Source organism: Microchirus variegatus (genome assembly GCF_963457635.1).
Source record: "Microchirus variegatus genome assembly, chromosome: 18".
Taxonomy (NCBI): domain Eukaryota; kingdom Metazoa; phylum Chordata; class Actinopteri; order Pleuronectiformes; family Soleidae; genus Microchirus; species Microchirus variegatus.
The window spans coordinates 150,001-175,139 of NC_139819.1; the positions used below are offsets into that span (position 1 = coordinate 150,001).

The window sequence follows — 25,139 nt, forward strand, 5'->3', positions numbered from 1 at the left end:
TCATCTTAAACTGTGCAGCGAAAAAACCTGCAAAACACACAATATCACAGAAAAATACAAGGTTTTTGTCCAAAAAATGCTATTTTCTCTTAGATGTGAAACAAGATTAGAAGATTATACCAACTAGAAAACTAAGTTTCATAATCTATATCTTAATTATTCTGCAAAAGCCAAACACAAACTTTTATATTACAGAGAACGTCTCTTAAAAAATGCCCAGATGAAGCCGACTTGCATTTTATGAGGTGAAGCCTTTGGTTAAGTGGCTAAAATCTGCTTTTTCTCTTTCGTAGCAGGAGTTTAATGAGCTTCTCTCAGCCTGGAGCAGCTCATACAGAGGCTGAGTCACCTGTGTGTGATTTACACTTTAAACTAACTACTGTTTAAGAACCTGACTTTAAACTCTCAAAGGGTTCAGAGGAGAAATGGAGGTTTTGTGTAAATCACAGGACTTTTTTGTGACAGCGGCTTAAACACAAACAAAATGTTGACGGATGAAGCCGCTTACACAAAACCACTCTTGTATTCACGCAGGTTTATGAATATGACGCAGCGGTGGTCAGTCATCCTGTCAATGTTTCTTTCTTGTGCCAAATGAATTTATAAATGTAAATAAAATAAAATGGAAATAGACCAGAAACAGAAGCAGGGCCGGTTCTGGACATCTGGGGGCTTGAAGGAACAACAGATACAAGAAAGTGGAAGAGGTACAACCATCACTTTGATATTCTCCATCGTGACACGGCAGTTGCTAACGTAACAGGCCGCTAGGCTAAACTGAGCTAGCTAGAACCCGCCGGTATAGGGGTCGGAGTTTAAGGTAGGAGATTTTTTTAGTGCTGGGCGCAAGGTTAACCCCCCGGAAAAAGCCAAGTGTGACGTCATGTTTTTACGTGCCGCGACACCAGAGTCCAGGCACCGTTTACCCATTAGCTCCGTTAGCCGCATTAGCTCCTTTTAGCGCACGTACAATCAAACTGGAACAACAAATAACCAGCGTACCCGCGTACAGCCTCTTCTGTTCACTCTCTGCACCAAAACCTCAGTCCTTGGAGATTCGATGAGTGCCGTTGCCTGGAGCCCTGAGCTCAGACCTTAGGGACCCCTGGTTCCTTTTGCCTGGGGCCTCAAAGTCCCTTGAAACCCCTTAAGGCAGACTGGGGAAGTTTCAATCTGCCAGAGTCAGGTGCACAAAGCTGAACTGTGAGTCACTAAAGATGAAAAACTTGCTCTTATTGTGGCATCTCTGCTACAGGAAGTTACACCAGGTCCAGTTTTCCAGTCTTAAATCTCACCCGAGAACTAAAGTCCTCCACAAAAACGATCCTTTTTAAGAATTCCCCAGAGTCCAGCACTAAAACAGAAAAGTGCTGAAAACACAAATCAATCCTTGTAAAAGAAAAATAGAAAAAATAAATGCAGTTTTACAGCCGACACCGGCTCAGATTACAGCTCCAGAGAGTTTCATGTGCTCTGACCACAGCGACAGAGTGTGGAAACACATCATCGCTTTGGCGCCGTTTCACTTCCCCATCATTGTGTTCTCCACACACACGCACACGCACACACACACACACACACACACACACACACACACACACACACACACACACACACACACACACACACACACACACACACACACACACACACACACACACACACACACACACACACACACACACACACACACACACACACACACACACACACACACACGGTGCGTTTAATGATCGCAGGTAACTTGTCAGAGTAAAGACAGTCGCAGACAGAAGCGAGAACATTCTCTAACATCACACAGTTACGCGTTAGCGTCGCGTTGTCGCGCAGAGAAAAAAACAAACAGTTACTCGAGTTCTTTGTCGAGACACCGACGCGTCCACGTGTCCTGACGCGACAACGACATTAACGAAAGGGTTTCACATCCCAGTGGAAACACGCTGTAATCAATTTGTTTTTTCCTACACTTTGCATTATTGAATATATAATAACATCCTCTCTGGCAGGGATTAAAAAATTATTACAGGATCAACCTAATGTCAGCAGCTGCTGTGGGTAAAGTACACACCTCAAGTCAGTGTGATTAATAATAGAAAAAAGGAAAATGATACAGCACCTGGGCATATTTATGATGAGGGGGGTTAAGGTTTGAAGATAATATGTTAATATAATAAAGAACAAATTACACGAAACCTATATTTGCCTCTTTGTTGAGCCCCAAATTCACTTTAATAAGCAGCTATTATCATAAATGAAGTGATAGAATTGAAGTGATGACCTGGTCGAGCTCTTTCACACGTGCCTATTTTCAGACTTTTCCCCAGCAACAAGAAATGCTATTTTCTGATTGGCTAATAACAGTTTTGCTAATTCAAGACAAACTGTCTGCCTACATTGCTTCATCCATTCATTGATTCACACTCAAATGTCATGTGTGGTATGAAATTTAATGCGATACTACGCAGGGTATTATTTCCACGCTTCGATGCTAGCACCATTAGATCGAACGCGGCACTGACGTGCAGAGTTCTTCTTCTTCTGATCTGTGATGGACTTTGGAATTCTGTGCTGAAGAATGTTAGAAGAAGAAGTTTGAAGTGTGGAGGACAGTGTGACACCTGCAGCCTGTCAGAAATAATTCAAAGAAGAAGAAAAAAGCTGACTTTTATACATTCATACACATACTGTGTTTGTGTTCTTGTATTTCAGGAGGTTTACTCCTGTATGTGACGAGTTGTTGGTCAATTGTTTCATCATTTGTTTGTTTCTTCTTTCGCACGCGTTCAATTTCTCCATTCTCCAATTCCTCTGGTCTGTTCTTATCTTAGGAAGCTGCAACGGTTTCTGCCCAAAAAGTGTTGAATTGCATGCTCGGCTTTCTTGTTCCCCACAGTTTGTACTGAATATTGAACGTGATAAGAAGTTTTCTTCAGAGAGCAAATCTTTCTTCCTTTTTCAAAAACATTGCCAACATAATAAATCAAATCTTGAGCGTTGGTTCGTGGGAGAGAAAAACATAACTCAACAATATCTATGCAAGAAGGAGAAATAAGCAAAAATATTACATTAAAGTCAAGTGGCTTCACGTCTGATTTTAAGAAAAACTGCCAAAAGTTGTTGTTATTCAAGAGGAAAAAACGACGCAACTGTAAGAGAGAAGATCATGAACCCTTTTAAACTCTCTGCAGTAACAATAACAAGAGGAAAGTGTTTATGGACGATCTGATTATTCATTTTCCATCTCATTTACAGTTCTACAAACATTATCACTGTTACAGTAAATCAAACCGCTCGCGTCCACGCTGTCGACGATAAAGTTTGAGGAGACGGTGAACTCACTCTGTGACTGTGTGTGTGTGTGTGTTCTTGTACTTGAGGCATACTGAGGACCAGTGAGGGTTTTTAACCAACAAAGTGAGGTCATTTTTACGGAGTGAGGACATTTTGGCTGGTCCTCACTTCAAATCACTTCCTTAGGTTGCTATAACATGCTAAACTCAATTAAAAATAAATAAATAATAATAATCACATTTTGGACAATATAGTATAGTATGATGTTTTTGTCAAATTTTGGACCAAAAATTTTGGGTACATTTCTTTTTTCAAATTTAGGGTAAAAAATTTTTTTTCAAATTTTGGGTACATTTTTTCTTTCAAATTTCAATTTTTTTTTTCGAATTTTGGGTACATTTTTTTTTTCAAATTTTGGAAAATATAGTATAGTATGAAATTTTTTTCAAATTTTGGACCAAGAATTTTGGGAAACTTTTTTTCAAATTTTGGACCAAACATTTTGGGAAACTTTTTTTCAAATTTTGGACAATATAGTATAGTGTGACGTTTTTGTCAAATTTTGGACCAAAAACCAAAAAAAAAAATACAAAAAAAATAAAAAAAGTTTTCCAGTCCTTTTGCTCTGGGGCTCCACCTGCAGACATTTTATGGTACTGCAACCAGTAGTATTTTTTAGATGTCATTCATTAAGTAGATATTTGTAATTGTGTTGATTTATAAAGTGGAAATGCTGGTCCTCAGTATGCAGCAAGTACAAGAATGTGTGTGTGTGTGTGTGTGTGTGTGTGTGTGTGTGTGTGTGTGTGTGTGTGTGTGTGAAAAACTCTGCTTTTATTTAAGGTAAAACATCAGAACGTGTGACCTCCAGCTATTTGGAGCGAAGTGCAGGTGAGCAGCAATTTTACAGAGTGCTGTAAAGTAAGGCCATCTTTTGTTCCCTATACAGTCATTTACTGCACCTGCACTCTGTCTGTCTGTGTAAACAGCTGTAAAACATTTAAGTGACTGTGTTTCTCTATGTGATGTTTGCAGTGAAGAGATGAGTGGAAACCTGTTTGACTGCTCGTGAAAGGTCTCGACGGTTCAGACACAGTGAAGAGCTAATGGCTTCTCACTGTGGACAGAGCAACACAAAGTAAAAAAAAATAAAGACTTTTGATCAACGCTGCTTTAGGCAAGTGCTTGGATCGAAGCTGGAAAGACAAATTTAAAACGTCCACTTCTTCAGGTGTGTAAAGACAAAAACATCCAGTAACAAGGAGAAGTTTGCACAATGAAAGAAAGCAAGAATACTTTTATTATCGCAATGTTTCAGTGATAGAACTTCATCAGGGTGTCGAAGGTATGGTACCAAAAAAACTAGTTCCAAAACATCAAGAACCAAAATGTCCAGTACCAAAATATCTAGTGCGGAAACTTGTAGTACTAAAACTTCTTGTACCAAAACATCTATTACTAAAACGTCCAGTACGAAAAAGTCTAGTTTCAAAATATTTAGTGCCAAAACTTCTAGTACCAATCCTTCCAGTACTAAAAGGTCTAGTACTAAAACATCTAGGACCAAAATGTCCAGTACCAAAACATCTAGTGCGGAAACTTCTAGTACCAAAACATCTAGTAGTAAAACGTCTAGTACCAAACCAAAACATCGAGTGCCAAAACTTCTAGTACTAAAACATCTAGAACCAAAACATTAGGACCAAAACATCTAGTACCAAAATGTGTAGTACCAAAACATCTAATACCAAAATGTGTAGTACCAAAACGTATCATACCAAAATGTATAGTACTGAAAGTCTAGTATCAAAACTTCTTGTACCAAAAAGTCGAGTATCAAAACTTCTAGTACCAAAACGTCTAGTTCCAAAACATCTAGTACCAAAACGTCCAATGCCAAAACATCAAGTCCTAAAACGTATAGTACCAAAATGTCTAGTACTGAAATTCTAGTACCGAAACATCTAGTACCGAAACGTGCAGTACCAAAAAGTCTAGTATCGAAACATCTAGTACCAATACAGCTAGTAACAAAACGTCCAGTGCCAAAACATCTAGTACCAAAATATCCAGTGCCAAAAAGTCTAGTACCAAAACATTTAGTACTGAAACATCTAGTATCAAAAAGTCTAGTATCAAAAGTTCTAGAACCAAAACAAGTCTAAAATCCTTGCCCTGAAGGCCACAGATCCTTGAATGAACATCCTTCAATGTTCCAGCCTTTGTTTATTCCTGCCGTGTTCATATTTTTTTGCATTTCAGACACTTTTGACTTGTACAGTATGCGGATGAGTTGTTTATGCATTGTTTGTCTGTTTGTTGGCAGGCATTCCTGCATTCCTTCCTGCCTGCGCTCACTTCCCCCTGGGGGACAAATACATTATTTTTGAATTGAATTTGCAGTCGGAAAGTAAGAAAAACTTTGTGCAAATAGACCAAGACGTCGATGTCCTCGGCCCTTTTTTTTCTCCCCCTCACATCTACTGCATATTAAATAACTGTCAGGTTTAATATATCCACAAAAGAAAAGGAACAACTTTTTTTCATGTACTTAGTTTAAAACCCATCAACCAACACAATCCTACAGTTTCTCACCACAATACAGAGAATAAATCAGGTTTTAACTTCATCAACTGTTGGCGATCAACCTCTCTGTCACAGCTCCACTAACACCTCCTCCTCCTCCTCCTCCTCCTCCTCCTCCTCCTCCTCCTCCTCCTCCTCCTCCTCCTCATCCTCCTCCTCCTCCTCTATGGGAGGCATTGAATATTTCATCACAAGACAATATTTTTCCACTCAGATTCCACATTTTCCTCAGCAAAGTTGAGTATGCAGACGCAGGAGGTCAGCGAGAGGCAACGGCTACAGAGACGGGCCGAAGAGAGAGGAGAGGAAATTGGAAAACAAAAAAAAACAGCAGACGTGGATAAAGATGTAAGAAGGAAAAGTGTCTCTATATCTGCTGCTGTGGTCCCTTCTTCCCCCTCCACAGGATCACAGTGCCGGGTCTTTCCTGATCGGATGATTTGCCACTTCATTACTAATTGATATTCGCCGGAGAGAAACGCTCATTAGCAGCGAGTGCTGCACAGTGCACGGCTACAGTGCACGGGTATTTTCAGCCTCTTCATAATGACTGTGTTGACTCTGGTGAACACAGCTCATCATCAACAAAAAAGTTCAGGGCGATGCCGACTATTATGATGGTAAATTTCAAGTCATTCTGAGACACTTTTTGTTTTTGAGACGAAAGTCAGTTCACTGTCAAAGTGCATTAGGGTAAATGATGTATTACTCAATTAAGCAGTATTTTTCTGTGTGAATACTATATGTTACTGTAACTTCACAGTATGCACAAATACTATGTTGTTTTGGTTTATATTATGTTCTGTAGTATGTTACTGGGATTTAGCAGTACTTCCCTGTATAAATTGGCTGTACATTGAAAGAAACATTAATTTACGAATGACTGTGTCCTAGACCATGATAATTATATGCAGAAATACTGCATTTAATCACAGTTTAACACGGTTTTCTGTAGGTTTTCACAATAAAGTACAATAATATAGTATTATATTGCAAATGATCACAGTCAAAGCCTGTGAAATGATTATGATGTCATTTATTTATCAAGAGTGTGAAATACTGGAAATGATGAAGTGTTTTATTTTATTCCACCACATTGTGAACAGTTCGACTCGTGTAGTTTCAAACTCCAACTGCGGAGGATTGAGGTGAAGGTGAACCGAGTGTAAACACTTCACTGCTCCATCTGTCATCACCCATTCACCACGCTGTGACTACTGCATGAAGCATGAAGAACCAATCGGGCCTGGAGACACGGAGACCGCGTCCAATCAGCTGTAAGGATTCGTTCCTCACAGTGAACGCGGTCACACACCAGTGACCCTTTACTACACCTCTGGGCTCCTTCTGCTCCACTGGCAGCCGCCCCCTGCACATGGCTGCTGGAATAACATTGTGTAATTGTTATTGACATATTGTGACAGAGAGAGGACGAGCAGGACCGTCCTCACTGTTCTGAAGAATTAACAGCTTGTGACTCGCTGGTGGATCCGGGTTCACAGTTTCAGTCAACAGAGCGTCTGCTCACATCAGCAGAGGAAATAATCCCGACTCTTTCCACGTGTGATTAAAGCTCAGACATTAAATGATACCAATGAAGGTCGCAACATGATTTGCTTGAATGCCGATATAACAAACGTGTTAATTCACTGTGAAGTCTCACTGAGAGAAGATATCACACTTTACCGCTTTAAAGGTGCCATATGTAAGAATGTGGCCAAAAACAGTTACTACATTCAAATTCAAAATACCGAGGTCTTTTAGGTTTCGTTTTTCTGACGTAACTGGCAACCCGTGGTTGCTCGGCAGCCGAGACTCTGACTGCAATGATTGGTAGACTGCAGTAGGTGGCGCCACATGCCAAAACATGATTTCAAGTTGCTGCTTTATTGATTGCTTTATTTATTTATGTTGGCGAGACGCAGACCACAGGAGGTGCAGACGTCTTTTTCCTCTCTCCAATAACCTGATTTACATCATTACCCTGAAAGGTTTTTTTTTTTTAAAGGTACGATGGGGATTCATCAAATTATAGGACTCTGGATCAATATTTGATGCATATTTACCAGTGATATATTTCCAATAATTTAATATGTTCCCAACTCCAGCGTCAATATTTTTTTTTATCTGACATGGAATAAAAGAATGGGAAAATAAATGCTTATGTAACTGTGATTACAGTGATAAAACCTGTGATCACACCTGTGACCGACAGTAAGGAGAGTTTGAGCAAAGACTCAGGACTGATGCTAATGTTCCCTCAGCTACAGCTGTGTCTACAGGCAGATGTTTTTAACATCAACACACGAGGGATCACAGGACATGAGGAGTGAAGGTAACGTCAAAAAAGAAATGACAAATTGGTGCAGAGGAAAAAGAAAATGCTTGTATGTATTGAGAATTGAAGCACAGAGAAATCTGCCTCGGTGAAATCACTTTTAAATGAGTCAAATGTGATCATTTGTCGCTCCATTTCACATCCATTACGCATCCATTTACATGCATTTTCTGTCACCTCCATTTTTTTAATAAATTCTGTGTACACCTTCACCAAAAAATATGACTACGATGATAAAACGGTGTCATCGACGCCGCTCAAAACCAGTGTTTATGTTCCTCTCCGGTTCCTCGGTGTGAGGTTTGTTTGTGAAGGTGTTTGTGTTTGCAGCTTGTTAACGCCGCCTGAGTGGGCTGAAGACATTCCACTGAGGGTTTTCTTCACCTTTACTTCTTTCATGTTTGAATATTAATCACAGATTCTCAGAAGAGGCTCACAAAAAAAAAAGATCTCAGCAGAAATTCCACTCATTTTTGATTATTTTTTGAACAATACGAGGCTGAGGTGTTTTCTAACACAGACCACGATGATCATTTGGGAAAAGCCAGTCAGTGAAGCCCAACATGGAGCAAACATGACCCAAAGGTCAGTTATCCACCTTATAGTTTATACAATGATAAAAACAGCTTATTTTTTTGATAATAAAATGTCAAATTCAAACAATTCTTCATCAGATTCTTGGCCTGAGCATGGAAACTTAGGGCCAATTCCAATTCCTATCTTAACCCTCAAGCTCAACCCTTAATCTTAACTGGCCTCAAAACTAAGTGTTGAGGGTTATTTTGTCACTTAGAAATGGGACACCCCTTAAATGCAGATACGTCTTCAGACTGTAGGGGGCAGAATAACGCCAAAGCTGCGTCCAAAAAAAACTCCAAAAAAGAAGAAGAAGAAGAACACATTTACGTCAGGATTATTTATTAGGATATTACGATTATTTATTTATTACGAGTTACCACACACCACGACTTATTGAAAAGTAAACCACACCGGCCGACTATTGACAAAAGATGGTCAAATAAAAATAAATGTTAGGCAACAATGACGTCAGTAATCCATAATATGGGCCTAAACTAAGATCATTTTTATATCTCTATTAACAAAGAAAATACTTCATTTGTATCGTACTCGATTCGCTGCTTTCGGCGCCATCTTTGTTATGTCAAAACACGCAATGCATTCTGGGTAGCCCTTGCTCCCAAGGGTGGTCTCTGAAAATCTCAATATTGAGGGCGATACAGCCCTTAAACTTGGCCTCAACTTAATTTTCCTGAGAATCGGGACAGAACTTGGACTAGAGGGAGAACATTTTTGAGATTAAGAGGTAAGCAAGGAATTGGAATTCACTCCCATTTTCGTCATCGTATGAGGATGGATGTGGCCCATAAGTGCTATAATGATGTCTAGAACTTCATGAATAGATGTAGATGAGAAACCCTAGGGTTTACAAGACCTTGCATCATAACACAGTTGTAATGACTGCTCTGCACAAGTGTGTCTGACACAGCACAAACAGATACAGAGGCCGAAACCCCGACATATTCTGTGATTATTATGCTTGACATCGGTATAAAATGTGTGTACGAACTGTGTTATTGACTCAAAACCAGACAGCGGTGCCATTCACCCTGTAGTAAGTTGATGAACCATTTAAAAATCCTCTTATCTTAGAGACATTATTTGAAGCTTGTGCTGCTTCAAACCATCAATAAAAGCGCTCAGTGTCAGCTGCTGCCTACCTTTCATCTCCCCCATGTCCAGCGTCTTTCCCAGCTGCTCCAGCAGATCCGCCCTGGCCGCGTTCTTCTTGTGCTTTTTGCCGTCGTAGTGTTGCTGAGCCATGCCGGGGTTGTTGAACCAGGCGTTGCATAGCTGGCAGTAGCGGTCGGAGTCGCGGCGCTGTCGCGGGGACGTCATGGGAGACGTTTCCGGGGAGCTCTTTATGGGACTGGGGGACGCCTCTGATGACACACCAGAAAAACAACAAGAAAGGTAAAAAAAATGAGGCTCTGCTGAGTTTTTAGCGCACACAGACGTCTCGCTTGGTCTTCATTATTATGACTTTTTTTTATGGCAAACAGATTTCAAATTGTGCCAGGTCCTGAGCAGATGTGCAAATCATGGCTCTGAGGGATCACAGTGTTCCCTGTAATCACTTTCTATCTAATTATGCAAGAATTAGATAGAAAGTGATTAGATTTTTAAATATTGGGACTTTTTTGCTGAAATCTGATCAGCCAAAATATCAGATGGGCCGATAACCAATATGAGATATATAGATATATAGATATATAGATATAGCTATATATATATATATATATATATATATATATATATATATATATATATATATATATATATATATATATATATATGCACACGACAGAGAGGTCACCTCTTCGTTTTCATACAAGAAAAAACGCTGCTGCAGAATGAAAAAGCATAACTATGAGCTGCATTTTCCCTTTGTTAAAAGAAGCCGAGCTCATTCCTCAGTAACCTTTTATGAAAATGTGACACGAAATACGAGCCACGAACGGCGGCCCGAAAAACACAAGTTGGCTTTTTAAAGTGGAGATTTGTAGCCAGCAGACAGAAATCAGTGTAAGTGCCGTGTGCTTTAATGAGCGCTGATCAGCAGAAATGGAACAATGGCTGCGGCCCCACGAGTGCAACGCTCTGAATAACAAGCTGTTAGCTCCATTAAACGCCTGAAGAAGAAAACCTAAATTCTACTTGGCAAACAGAATAAAGAGCCTGCTCTTCTGCCCACTTGTGTCTTCACGCATCAGTTGACGACATTAACCCCAAAAAACGAGGGCCGCGTGCAGCGCCGCGCGACCTCCCGCCGCAAAACAACACTATCAACTTAATCAGTTTTAACACTTGAGTGGTCGGGCCCACCCGGAGTCAACATTTAGAGTCGTCCCATTACGTTCCATTACACCAGTCAACATTTCAAAAAACGACAACTCCGGTGAAAACCACAGCAGAGTGTTAGTGTCGGCGTCAGCGTTTCGTATTTTACATCAGGCTCTTACATCCAGACCGTGATCTCGTCCACATCGACTGGCTTTTATGTGGGATTAGAATCAGTGACTGTGAGGCTGTGTGTGTGTGTGTGTGTGGGGGGGGGGGGGGGGGGGGTGACCTCGTGGACAAATGGGCCAATGTAAACTGTCATATTTAGTTACGTCCCTGTAATTCGCCCTTTGGAAGGAGGTCAGAGATCAAGAGAGTTCGGCAGCCCTGGAGACTGAATGCCTTGCTCAGAGACGGAGGAAGGCATGGGTGAAAATACACTCGCAGGACACTTTGTTATCAGTGAAATCTGATAAGCCAAAATATCGGATGGGTCGATAACCAACATGATATATATATATACAGTATATATCATACTAGCTCTATCTGTCTAAGTAGTTATCTAAATATAGTTAGCTCAATCTATCTAACAATCTATCAAGCTATGTATCAAGCTAACTAACCTGTATCTAGCTCCCTCTAATCTAACTAACTATATAGCTATTTAGTTAGCAAAATATAGTTAGCAAGATCTATCTAACATTCTATAAAGCTAACTGGCCATGTATCGAGGTAACTAAGTTGTTACATTTAGCTTAGAAGTTAGCTAACTATAATTAGCTTGGTCGAATGACGACAATGAATATATTGTCTAACGCAAACGATTGTCCGCGCCGGCTATTGACAAAAGTTTGTAAATAAAAAATAAATGTTACGCAACAATGACGTCAGTTATCCATAAAATGGGCCTAAACTAAGATAATACAATGGTTTTAATCATTTTTTAAATCTCTATTAACCGAGAAAATACTTAATTTGTAGCGTACTTGTTTCGCCGCCATCTTTGTTATGTCAAAACACGCAATGCATTCTGGGTAGCCCTTGCTCCCAAGGGTGGTCTCGGAAAATCTCAATATTGAGGACGATACAGCCCTTAAAGTTGACCCTCAACACGGCTATTCCATTAAACGTGTAATTGTATGTATATACAAAATATGTACTTGTATCATCATAAACACTATAATAAGCCAGAGTCCTGCTCACAACATACAATCAAGCAATTGAGCGCAGGAGCACAAACGAGTCAGCAGCTCACTCACTAAGCTCCACATTAATAGCTCCACACATACAGTAATAGACTCACTTGTCAGGAGCTTTAAATATATGGAGGAACTACAGCGTTAATGCTGCATCAAAGCTGTTTAGACACCTCTGGCATGTGAGACGCACTGAAACCTGAAAGCCTGCCTCTCTCTCCCCGTTCAGTGATAACATTCAGGCAATTACCAAGAGACGCAGACGCCAGATGACACCGAGAGTGAAAGGAAGGGAGAGGGAACTCAAAGCAATGGACAGTGACGCGTCCAAGAGACGAGTGTCAGGGGGTTTAGAGACGGTGACAGTGTCTGAAAGACAGAAGGTGGAGCTGGAGATAAAGGCCTCGTCCCAAAACCTCCCCTAACCCTACATTTTTACCCTAACTCTACATTTTGCGTGTTCACCTGTTGGGTGGATCAAGGGGAAATGTGATTTTCTACTTATAATCAACTCTCAAAATGTAGTGAGCTCTGGTGCAGGCTTAAAAAGAAGTGGAAGATGAAATTACCCATGATGCTTTGCGAATTCAGCGAGCCGGCTGATATTTTTCAACAAAGATGGCGGCCACATCTACCGAGGAACATTTTCGTTGTAATATGTTTTCGCAAATAAGCACGTTACAATGTCGAATTGTGTTGGAATATGTTGGGACTGTTGAGCTTTGAACACTAATGTCAGAAAATAAGTGACCATTTATGAAAGCAGCTAGCTAACTAGCTAGCGAGCGGCTACTCGCCGAGCGCACCGAGAGAGCACGCCCGCCACGCAGAGCTGCATGACGGGCAAACGCTCTCGAAACACCCGGCAAACAGCCGCTAGCTAGCTCTGCTACATCTGAGTAGTTTTGTCAGTGTTTTGGATGTTTGCACCGTCGTTCACTTGAACACGAATACTCTGGACTTGTCAGATGACTTTATTTAACGTTTCCGAGGACGGCGTTGACGGAGAAAAACAAACAGCTGATCCACCGGCATTTTTCCTGAATGAAAATAGTAGCACGCTCCACCGGTTGTCAACATGTGACGTAGGTTAGCGCGTTTGTTACGTTCACTACGCTAATTTGCATGTAGTGATGTCCCAATACCACTTCAATTTACGGTAGAGGGCGCTCACAACCAAGGGGAAATTTTAGGGGGGAGATATTGGGATGGAGCCAAAGTAAGAGAGTCAAGGTTGAGATGGTTCGGTCCCGTGCAGACGAGGGAGCGACGGTGATTATATTGGACAAAAGGATGTTGAAGATGCCGGAGACGACCACAGAGAAGCTTCATGGATGTTGTGAAGGACGACAGTTATTGAAACAGAAGAGGACACAGAGATGAAGGCAGATCGTACACTAAACCTCTGCAGCGAGAAGCCAAAAGAAGAGAGAATTCAGAAACTGAAAGAGAGAGAGAGAGAGTTTTTGGGGGATGAAAAGTAAGTCAGGAAAAAATGGTGCGATAACTTGAGATGAATCCACTCGTGAGTCGTTTCTGAACTTCAAACACTTTCCCGGCTCTGGGTCTTCATTCACAATTTATATTATTACTATCATTAGGAGTTCTGGGCTTATAACTGAGGGGTTGCCAGATCAGGAAAGGAATCCGGCAGGGGCGCAGCTTGTGAACAGGCAGGGCAGGCAACTGCTTGGGGCCCCTGAGCTGATAGGAGGCCCCCGACACTCGGAGCCTGAGGGCTGTTTTTTGCCACCTCCCCGTCCCCCTTAAACAACAATGGGCGATTTACAATGACATCTCAGTAGGTAACCCCCCCTAAAGGGGCCCCACCTCACTTTAACCTGTGTGAAGTTATCGTTCTGCACGTTCCTGTGGTTCTCCCTAAGGTTTCTACCCTTTTCCCTGTTATAAGGGTTTTACACCCCCAGATTTCCTTAAACGTAAGAATCCTCAATTCCCTGTGTTTCTGGTCCAATATGAAGCCGCTTATTTATTTCCACTAACTCCAGAGGGAAATACCTTCATATAACACCTTACACTCACCATCCACCACAGCCACAGCACTGTGTCTGTCTCTCATGCAGCTTTTTGCTGGATTAGCAGCTATTAAGACGAGGCGTGAATAAAACATTGATTATTCAGAGAGGATTTATTTATTGGCCTGAATCTCCTCACCGTGTGAACGATGCCCACAAGCTTAGGTGTAAATGAGAGGCAAAGTGGTGGAACATTATTTATGAATACAAGGCCTGAGCAAAGATCGTCCATCATAATCAGTGCATCCTCTGTTCGCTGGTCTCCTCCAGCAAAACAGAATCGTGTTCCGATTCCGACGACTTTGTTTAGAGTCTGCAGATTTAGTGCGAGGCGGCAGATTCCTGTGGCTCTTACAGTCTCGCTGATAACCTGCAGGTGAAAATGAAGGAATTAAACCGTTTTCTTCCCATTTTGTGCGTCATTAGAGCATATACTGTTTCATCCACCCCCCTCCATGTGCTTTGATTGAGGGTTTCCTGCTCATCACCATCGTTGAGCGGGCAGATGGTGTCGACGCGGTGCTGTAAACGTGGCAAAAAAAAACAAAAACGGTCGTCACTTCTGAAGGGAAGAATTATCCTCGGATTAAAAACGACAAGCTTTGGACACACATGGCACTAAACACCAAAAAAAATACTTTTTAAGAGGATTGTGCTTTTTCTCCCAGAAGATCATCACATTTTTCTGACATTCGTGTCTGAGAGGGAAAGTTTTTTGGGGGAGAATCATCAGCACATGAGTCAGACCAGCTTCATCGTCTGGATTCATCATCATCATCATCATCATCATCATCATCAAGGGCCAATTCCAATTCCTATCTTAATCCTTAATCTTAATCCTCAATCTCAAAAATGTTCTCCCTCTAGTTCAAGTTCTGTCCTGATTCTCAGAAAAATTAAGTTGAGGTCAAGTTTAAGGGCTGTATCGCCCTCAATATTGAGATTTTCCGAGACCACCCTTGGGAGCAAGGGCTACCCAGAATGCATTGCGTGTTTTCACATAACAAAGATGGCGCCGAAGGCAGCGAAACGAGTACGATACAAATGAAGTATTTTCTTTGTTAATTGAGATATAAAAATGATGAAAACCATTGTATTATCTTAGTTAATTGGAACTTCTGGTCTAGTTCTGCTTTAATCGTTTGATCGTTCACATCATTTCAAAATAAAAGTGTTCTGCTTTGAGATGGAATGATAAATACACTCTTAGAAATAAGGGTTCCTAAAGGGTCATTCTACAAGGGCTGAGGTTCTACCAGGAGCCATTTGCTTCTGAATAAAGGGTTTAAAAAGGGTTCTTGGTGGAACCCTCCAAAAGGGTTCCAGGTGGAACCTTTATAAAAGGGTGGAGTTCCTGAGCCACAAGGATGATTACCCATTTTAACTCTAACTGCCACACTTAGACATAATTTATTATATATTTAAGCCCTTATTTAAGCCACACGGTTGGTGTAGTGGTTACCAATCTTGCCTGGTTGACCTGGTTGGAACCAGGGCCTTTCTGCATGGAGTTTTGCATGTTCTCCCCATATGTGCATGGATTTTCTCCGGGTTCTCTGGCTTCCTCCCACAGTCCAAAAACAGGATAAAGCAGTAGAAAATGGATGGATGGTCCTGCCATGTGAAAAAAGGCTGGACTAGACAGTAAAGAGTACGAGTTAAATGCAGAGGAAAATGTTTCCAGCAGAGATTAATGAAGTACCAAAGGACCTTCACGGCTCTCCGGGTTAAATAAAACACAGATTTTTTTTGCGGCTGGGATTGAAGCTGACAGAAGAAAGACACTCCAGATGGATTATTTCACTTGAATGTTCTTGAACTTGGACGACCCTGAGCTTCACATGCAGGTATCACACACTTGAATATCACACTCTCATCTTCACAGGAGGGAAAATCCAGAGGTAAGAGAATCACAAATTCTCCACAGTCACAGGACTCAATATCAGAGACATTTCAGCCATTAGCTGAAAATAGCAATTCTGGTCCATGAACAGTAATAATACACTGCAGAGCTTTTGATCTGTAACATAAATGAGTCGAAACAATGGCAGCAGAAAAAGACCAGCTCACAGTGAGAACTTTATCTCGTATAGAAGTGTCCTCTCAGATCAATGACAGTGTGAGACGAGCTTGGATTTAGTAGAAATGCACTGATCCACTTTTTTTGCTTTTTAATTTCAACCCTGTTCCGATAAATGGATTTGGTGATGATGACCGAGCTCAAGGACCAAGGACGCCGTAGACACATGCTCTTCATAACCATCCATACACAGCTGCTCATTCATCAGACTGCACTTCTGCTTCCTGTTGTACTTAGAACTTTTGCTGAATTGTTGTAGTGTAATAAAATATTTTTAGTGTTTAACACCAGAGCTTCCAGTCTGGCAACACATCAACCCTTTCCCACTCACTCTCACTCTCTCTCTCTCACACACACACACACACAAATAATATAATACTGCTCCAGTCAATGAATATCAACCTGCTGGTGGCGCTATAAGAACTACAGCTCAATCATCCGCATTGAATGTTGATACCAAAACATATGCAAGATTTAGATTTTAAAGATTTATAGCTGCTAAATGAAGGGTCGGGATCCCCAAAATTGATTGGGATACGTCTTCTAAGACACGTTAGATGTACAAAGAATGTTGTTGAAGGAATATTTCACCGACTTCCATTTAGCTTTGTATTAATAGAATAGGGGTAGTAGTTTTGAAAAATTGCGCGTCCCAACTTCAGTCGAGAATATTTTTCATTCCCAGAATGTAAAACAGTGTCCGCCATCTTTGCTAACATTTACGCTAAAGTGAGATCCCAGGAAGACGAGTCATGCTTTAGGGCTTCAGTCTTCTGTGTGATTTATCGTTCCTTTTCTTGGGTTCACAGGTAGATCATGAGCAGAAGATTGTTTTATTTTATTTCCCACCTTTCTGTGGTTATTTGTGAGCTTAATCATTTATTGATGGACTATGGACTTTGCAGTAAACGGCCAGAGTTATCGACGGGATCGCCGGGCGAACAAGGGGGTGGGGTGGGTTTGAAACTGATGCTGAATAAAAGAAATCGGATGAAATTCCGAACTGTAAATTGCTGTAAATGTGTCTTTGAGCGTCTAAACAACTGCAGAACAGAAGGAAGCTGTTTTTTTTATTAGTGGCCGTGAGCGACAGCTTCCCCCAGTAACAGCCGAGCAGTTTAAAGCTGAAGGTTGTGTGTGAAATACAGAACATGGAATTAAAAGTTATTCCGATGTTTTTGTCTGCTCCTCATTAAAAAACAAAAAAGTTTCACTGCAGTAATTATTCATATTCACATCACTCAGTATGTGTCTTGAAGGAGATGCACAACTCTTTTTGTCCAGTGAAAAGCGTCACACTTTAAAAGGCAGCTTTACATAAACAGCCCAGGTTTTGATTTTCATTATCATGCAAATGTCTTATAAAGTACAGAACACGCATTAATTAGGGCTCTGTTTTATCATCGAGGGGGAGAAACCATCAGGAGTTGGGAGGATTCCATGCGGCAGCACTGCAGTAAACCGTGGACTTTTCTGTGTGTTTTCTTTTTTGTCTGCTGTCAGTTTCGACTCTCATTACGATTCATTTATTCGGCTCTTTTTATTTGCTCTGTTTTATGATTTCAGGAGTTTCGCTCGAGCAGAGGCTTTCTTGTCATTCAGCGGCAACGTTAATAACGGGGAAAAAAAATGAAAATCTATAAAATGGCAAAGCAAAAAAAACTGAAATGCACTCGTTCCATATTATTCACCCAGACTGAGTTTGTGTTAAACAGCCACGTTCCTTTTTTGACTCTTGTGCCATTTGTATGCAGACGGAGGTGCAACACTAAGTAGAGCCATTTAGTCTGAACAGGGTTATAAATCTGAAGAGGTCCAGGATCAATAAGACCAGATCAAAGTCTTGAAGTTTCCTCCTCCATAGACCACCCATCTTTTTTCAAACGGAGATTCTGCTGCACTGTGATTGAGAATTGGCGTAAAGAAGAGTAAAGAATAACGCTGATGATTTAAAAGCCACAGAGACGAGTTCTTATTGACCGTCAACGTTTGCTTGTTAGAAGAACGAATCACTTCAAAACCAAACAAAAGAATATGGATTCAGAGAGAAAACAAGATTATTATTTTTTAAAGCAGACCTAGACAGGAAGTTCCAATCAACGCTGTTTTTTAGTCACTTTTAAGAAGAAATGTTTTTAAGTGTAAATAATATTCTCCACCTTAGTTCAGTTTAGTTTTTATGTCATTCTACAAATATCCAATTAGCAACTACATTAAAGTCTTGTGTGTCATTACCTTTGTTTGTCGTTTTTGAGCTTCAGGAAAGGTTGGGATTAAAGTTAGAATATCATAGAGCAACTAAAATGCTGAAACAACATTTTTCATGGTCTTTGGCACAAACTCAAGGCTCGGGGCCCAGATGTGGCCCCGCCACGTCATTATATGTGGCCCCGCGAGTGATTAATTGGTCTTAAAAAACTGTGTTAAAATAGGTCTATGCTGCTTTAAGGCGTGCGTTGGCCATAAACTACATTTCCCACAATGCATGGCCATTGCGTTATCCGCAAAGTTACGGCATCCTGTCACTAGTTCGCAGTCTGTCATTGTATATATGCATCATGCTACGAGTGAAATTGAATAAGTATTAAATACAGAAAGTTATTTATCAATATGTTACAGATTAGTTACCTTTATTTTTACATTATATTTGGTTACATTTAGTTACATTTATTCTGTATCACAGTTACATCTGGACCTTTGAGGGTAACCATGATGCTGACATCCCTGGTCCAAGGGTATCTATATATCTATATATATATATAGATATATCTATATCTATATCTATATAGATATAGATATATATCTATATCTATATATCTATATAGATATGGATATATATATATACTGCCCCCTCTGGTCAAACACCAGCTACTGCATTCAAATTTTGCGAGTGGCTTCTCTTAGTCGATTCTTGCATCTTTAGTAGTTGGATGACGATAAAGCATTTGAGACACTATCAATCCTTCACCTTGTCCATTATCTGTCAAATCTCATTATATTCTATAACGGTGTTTATTATGCAGTCAGTGAAGTGAAGGACTTAATTGCTGCCATTTTTATTCAAATTATTATGAACCATCATGATATGACTGCACTGAGGCAGAGCTTTGAGAAACAGCAAAGGAAGCAGAAATGGTATATTTCCATATTATTCGCGAGGCCGTGTAAATGTTACGCCGTGGCACCGCGCTAACGCTAACTGCCGCTTCCTTAGCGGGTCGGAGACATTTCCAGCGAGATAATAATTCCAGTTAAATGCGAAAGGAGCAAGAAGCGATGGCCGCGTTAGCGTCGGGAACGTTCTGCAGGTCTGCGTTTGTTCAGTAAATCAGTGCAGCGAGGAAAACCCTGCACTGTACAGTATATCCCCACGGTAATCTGCAGACGCTAAAGGAAGTGACATTTATGGCAGACGTGTAGAGCTTAAGGCTCAGACGTTTGGAGGCGGGCCAAGGATGTGGGGAATGGTGCTTAGTGAAAGTCATATGACGGGGGGGGGATTACATGTAATACAAACGACAGAGCTTCAAAAACAGAAAAATCAAGTGGAATAAATGCACAGAACAAGACACAGAACAAGACTAAGGCCCCGTCCCAATACCTCGCCTAAATTTTGCGCATTTTTCCCTTATAATCAACCCTCAAAATGTAATGAGAAAGTGGAAGATGAAATTACCCATGATGCTTTGCGAATTCAGCGAGCCGGCTGACATTTTTTAACAAAGATGGCGGCCACATCCGCCGAGGAACGTTTTCGTTGTCATATAAACACGTTACAATGTCGACTTGTGTTGGAATACGTTGGTTTGATACACATACACACGATTTATGACGATTTATGAAAGCAGCTAGCTAACTAGCTAGCTAGCGGCTTTTTGCAGAGTGCGTCTGAGAGCACTCAGCAAATAGCCGCTAGCTAGCTCTGCTACCTCTGGGTAGTTTTACGAGGACGAAAAAAAACCCGGCGTTGACGGAAAAACAAACACAGCCAACGCAACAGCTGCATCCGCCGCCGTTATACCTTAATGTAAACAGTAGCACGCTCCCCCGGTAGAATTGTCAACATGTGACGTAGGTTAGCACATTCGTTGCGTTCACTGAGCTAATTTGCATGTAGTGGTGTCTCAAAACCAAGGGGGAATTTTAAGGGGTCGGATGACATTTTACCCATGTTCAAAATGTTAATGCATATTTTGAGATGTTTATCGAAGGCTTTGAACGAGGGATATGGAGCTGAAACACCATCTGTTGGACAGCTAGGCTCTGCAGCTGTATACCAGCGACTGACAGCAGGCTGGAGCAGCAGCATCAGTTCCCGGGAGGCAGACACACACCAGCAGGGGGAACTCAACCCTGAGCCGCTGGTGTTACTTATGGAGAAATCGATATCTCAGGCTTCCCCTCGTGCCCCGGATCTGTCTTTTCCTGACATTTTCTATTTGTGACACATCTCTGTGTGCAGCACTTGGAATTACTGTTTTAGAGAAGAAAACAAGCTGCAGCTCAGAGCGAGCGGCCCTTTTGTTTTCGACGGTGATATATGGGTCATCTGGGCAACAGAGGGAATCGAGTATTGACGGACTCTGCCTTTTTTTCCCCTTCCTCCCTCCGTTGTAAATCTTCTGCCAGCGTTGTCAGTATAGGTTTCTACACTGAGGCAAATACATGGTCCTGATGTTTGTATTTCATATTTATAAATATTCATCTTGGTCTCCTAAATAAAAGTATACTTTACTACAGAATAAATGTAAACTGCTGACATTCTCTTAGACTGAGCTCTTTTAATTCAAATTCTTGTTTTCTCTCCATTTTAATCCAATCTTTGTTGTATTTCTGTCATTTTTTTTATTGTTTCCAACGTTCAAATGTTGTTCATTTTTATATAACTGTGCTGTACATATACAGTTACCTTGGAACCAAAATGACCTATCAGTGCTCTGCAAATGTTCCAAAATTCAGTTCTTGCCCCTGTTGCTTTGACCTGGAAATGGCAAAGGATATATATATATACATATAAATATATATATATTTATATACATACACCTAGCGCCCAATTCTGAGCTATCGTAGAAGAGTCGGACAAACTTTGTTGCTTTTGTAGCCTTGTTAAACGTGTTTGGTAAGTCAGTAACTTGAAGCAGACCGTGTTGTAATTTCATTCATTTCATGTGAACAAGGGAAATAAAAATGTAAACACAAACGGCCGTGGTTTCCCCCCTCTGTGGCGTTAAAGTCTGTCCCACTTCTTGTGCTTAAACGCCGCTCTGACGACGCCGCGGCGGCAAAGGAATTAATCTGCTCCGTTTCTTTCATCCGAAAGTTTCAAAGAACGATCCAACAGCTATTAACTCAAAGAGCAGAGTTTTGTTGCACCGAGCCACAGTTTCATTCTCCACCACTTTAGTGGAAACAAAGGGCTGCATTGGCTGCGGCAGAATGAATCCAGGACAGTCACAATGGGAGCCTTCACATAATAGCACCGACACAAAATGCAAAGCTTTATCAGTCGACATAATACCTCAAACAAATGGAAAAGAAAAGCCCTGGCGTGAGATATAGATGAGCTTAAAGTGAGACACAAAGACTGCAAAGTGCATATAAATGACTCTGAGTCGAGTGCAGCGACAACAAGCCTCAGTAAACACTATCAGCTCAGACACACGAGCTCACCACCATCTCAGGTGAGGAGAACAAATGCGGAAATATCACGTCCTCCCCCGTGACCTTTACTCATTATTCTCACAACATTTAATCTGTAAGTTGATTCAAGGTGAAGAACGGTTAAAGTGGTGCAACACAAAGAGGAAAGACCACATTTAAACTTCTCACGACGCTCACACCGTTAAAACGTCGCAGATTAGCATCGACTGACGACGTCAACGATAAATAAAACGATAGATAAGAAAACGCGACAAAACTGTCACTCAACAAGGGAAATGATGGGAAAATGTAATATATGTATATACATATACGCACATATACATATACGCACATATACATATAAGCACATATACATAAGCACATAGGTATACACATATATACACATATGCAAATACACATATGCACATATATGCACATATAGATATGCACATATACATACATATATGCACATATACACATATACATACATATATGCACATATACACATATACATACATAAATGCACATATACGCATATACATACATAAATGCACATATACATATACACATATATACATACATATATGCACATATACATATACACATATACATACATACATACACATATATATACATATATGCACATATACATACACATATACATACATACATACACATATATGCACATATACATACATACATGCACATATACATACATACATACATACACATATATGCACATACACATATACACACATATATGCACATACACATATACACATATATAAACATATACACATATATATACGTATACATATATATATATAAATATATACACACATATGTGTGACCATCACTATTAATAACAAATAAATCAATATTTTTGGTAAATAAAAGTGTAAAAATAGTGTGAAACTGCATCAGAGGAGAGAACAGGTCGTCTCTAATTGTTTCTATTCTATAAACAATGAGGCCACAATAATCTTTTTTCTCGTATTAACTGGAGGAGCGTGGTGTTGTCTTCCTCTGACCTGGAGTGGAATCTTCAGTGACATTTCTGTGTCATTATTTATTCACTCAATCCGTTGCCATTACAACAGGCTTTTTACGGCCGGCAGCCATGAAGTGAGTGAGAGGACACAAATATAATGAAGTCAAGAACTAACATATTAAGAGGTTGAATTAATGACTAAACTGGAGGATTTCATCAACGACTTAAGTCAAGAGGCGTATTTACAAGGAATGGCTTAAATATCAGCGGGTAAATACAAACACTGTTTTCTTAAACAATATGCAAACAGCCCAACAATGACCCAATAAATCCACTTTTATCCAATTAAATACACTGACATTTAAAGAGTTGGTAGATTCTCATTCAGTTCAATTTACAGAAGTTATTTAACTTTAAGAACTTTATGATTTAAAAAGCAAAGATACCAGTGAATATTTGCTCTGAAAAGGCTGAAAAACCCCTTATATGAATAATTTAAACTTACATTACAGACTATAATTGAGTTAGTGGTTGTCTGTTATAACAAGAACTGACAACATTGATAAGAATCATTTATATTCTAATGCTAAATTAACCAGGTTTTTGTGATCATTTGATTTTGTAGGTTTTATTTTTATTACTTTACCTTAAAAAAATAATCAGCTTCACCATCTGTGTAACAGTCGTGTATTCAGTGAAGATAATAATGTAGCACTGTATCAATATTCACTCTACAGCGACGGGTCAGAGACTTTAATCACATCTCTGCACTCCTTCTCTTTACTGCGGTTAAATAATCTGTGCGTGACTCATCGGCTGAACATAAACTTCCTCGTTGCCTCCGTCGACCGCCGTCGTGTTTACGGCGTAGAACGCGAGTGACGGATCGACGCGACCAAACAAAGAAATAACTCCATTCCGTTCCTGTGCATTAACCTGGTTTTCATCTGGACCTCAGTGACTCACTGTGTCTATAGAGACAGAGGAACGTGACACATGTTAGAACAACTTGATCTTATGTATACATACCTATACGTATATATACACATATATAGGTATACGTATATATACACATATATGTGTATATATATGTATATAAATATACATGTGTATATATATATGTATATAAATATACACATATATACACATATATTTGTATATATGTATATAAATATACATGTGTATATATGCGTGTGTGTGTATACATATATATACACACGTCTGCATACATATATATATACATATATACACATATGCATACATATACACATGTGCATACATATACATATATACACGTGTGCATACATATACACATGTGCATACATATACATATATACACATGTATACACATGTGCATACATATACACATGTGCATACATATACATATATACACATGTGTGCATACATATATATACACATATGCATATATATACACATATGCATATATATATACACATATGCATATATATACACATATGCATATATATACACATATGCATATATACACATATGCATATACACACATATACTCATATATACATATATACACATATACGCATATATACATATGTACACATATGCATATATACATATGTACACATATGCATATATATACACATATACATATATGCATTAATATACATATATACACATATATGCATAAATATACTTATATACACATATATGCATAAATATACATATATACACATATATGCATGAATATACATATATACATATATATACTTATATATATATACACACACAATCAAGTTGATCTTCTTCCCTGAGGACAGATGTTAACACCAGGTCTGAATGTATGTTCTCTTTCTTCAGTGACGATCGCCTGAGAAAAAGTAAGTCTCATAAACCGCCGACAATATTTGCCCAATTTCCAAAGTTAGAAAATGGAAACAGACGTCAGCGCAGGACACAAACAAAAAGAAAGCAAATCCTATAAATCAAACCCGGCTCTCTCCATGCTAACGTCCACTTTGCTCAATAACTACATCGTCAAGCCACAATCTTCAATCAATAAAGTCCGGTTGCTCTTCAGATAAAGCTCTTATCTAAAATAAGAGCAGAGTGAACACGGCCAGATCTTTACTCCCAACAACAACAA

The 25,139-nt window shown here is 39.9% G+C and overlaps 1 protein-coding gene across 1 annotated transcript in view; it reads right to left on the reverse strand.

Moving 5' to 3' along the window:
• LOC310939599 (zinc finger matrin-type protein 4-like) overlaps window positions 1-25,139 on the reverse strand; it is a gene marked incomplete at both ends in the record, with an annotated part of 87,534 nt that overhangs the window by 9,199 nt on the left and 53,196 nt on the right. Inside the window, one exon of the mRNA XM_083904401.1 lies at window positions 9,955-10,176. Coding sequence (XP_083760527.1) covers window positions 9,955-10,176 — 222 coding nt within the window. The remainder of the gene's footprint in view (window positions 1-9,954; window positions 10,177-25,139) is intronic.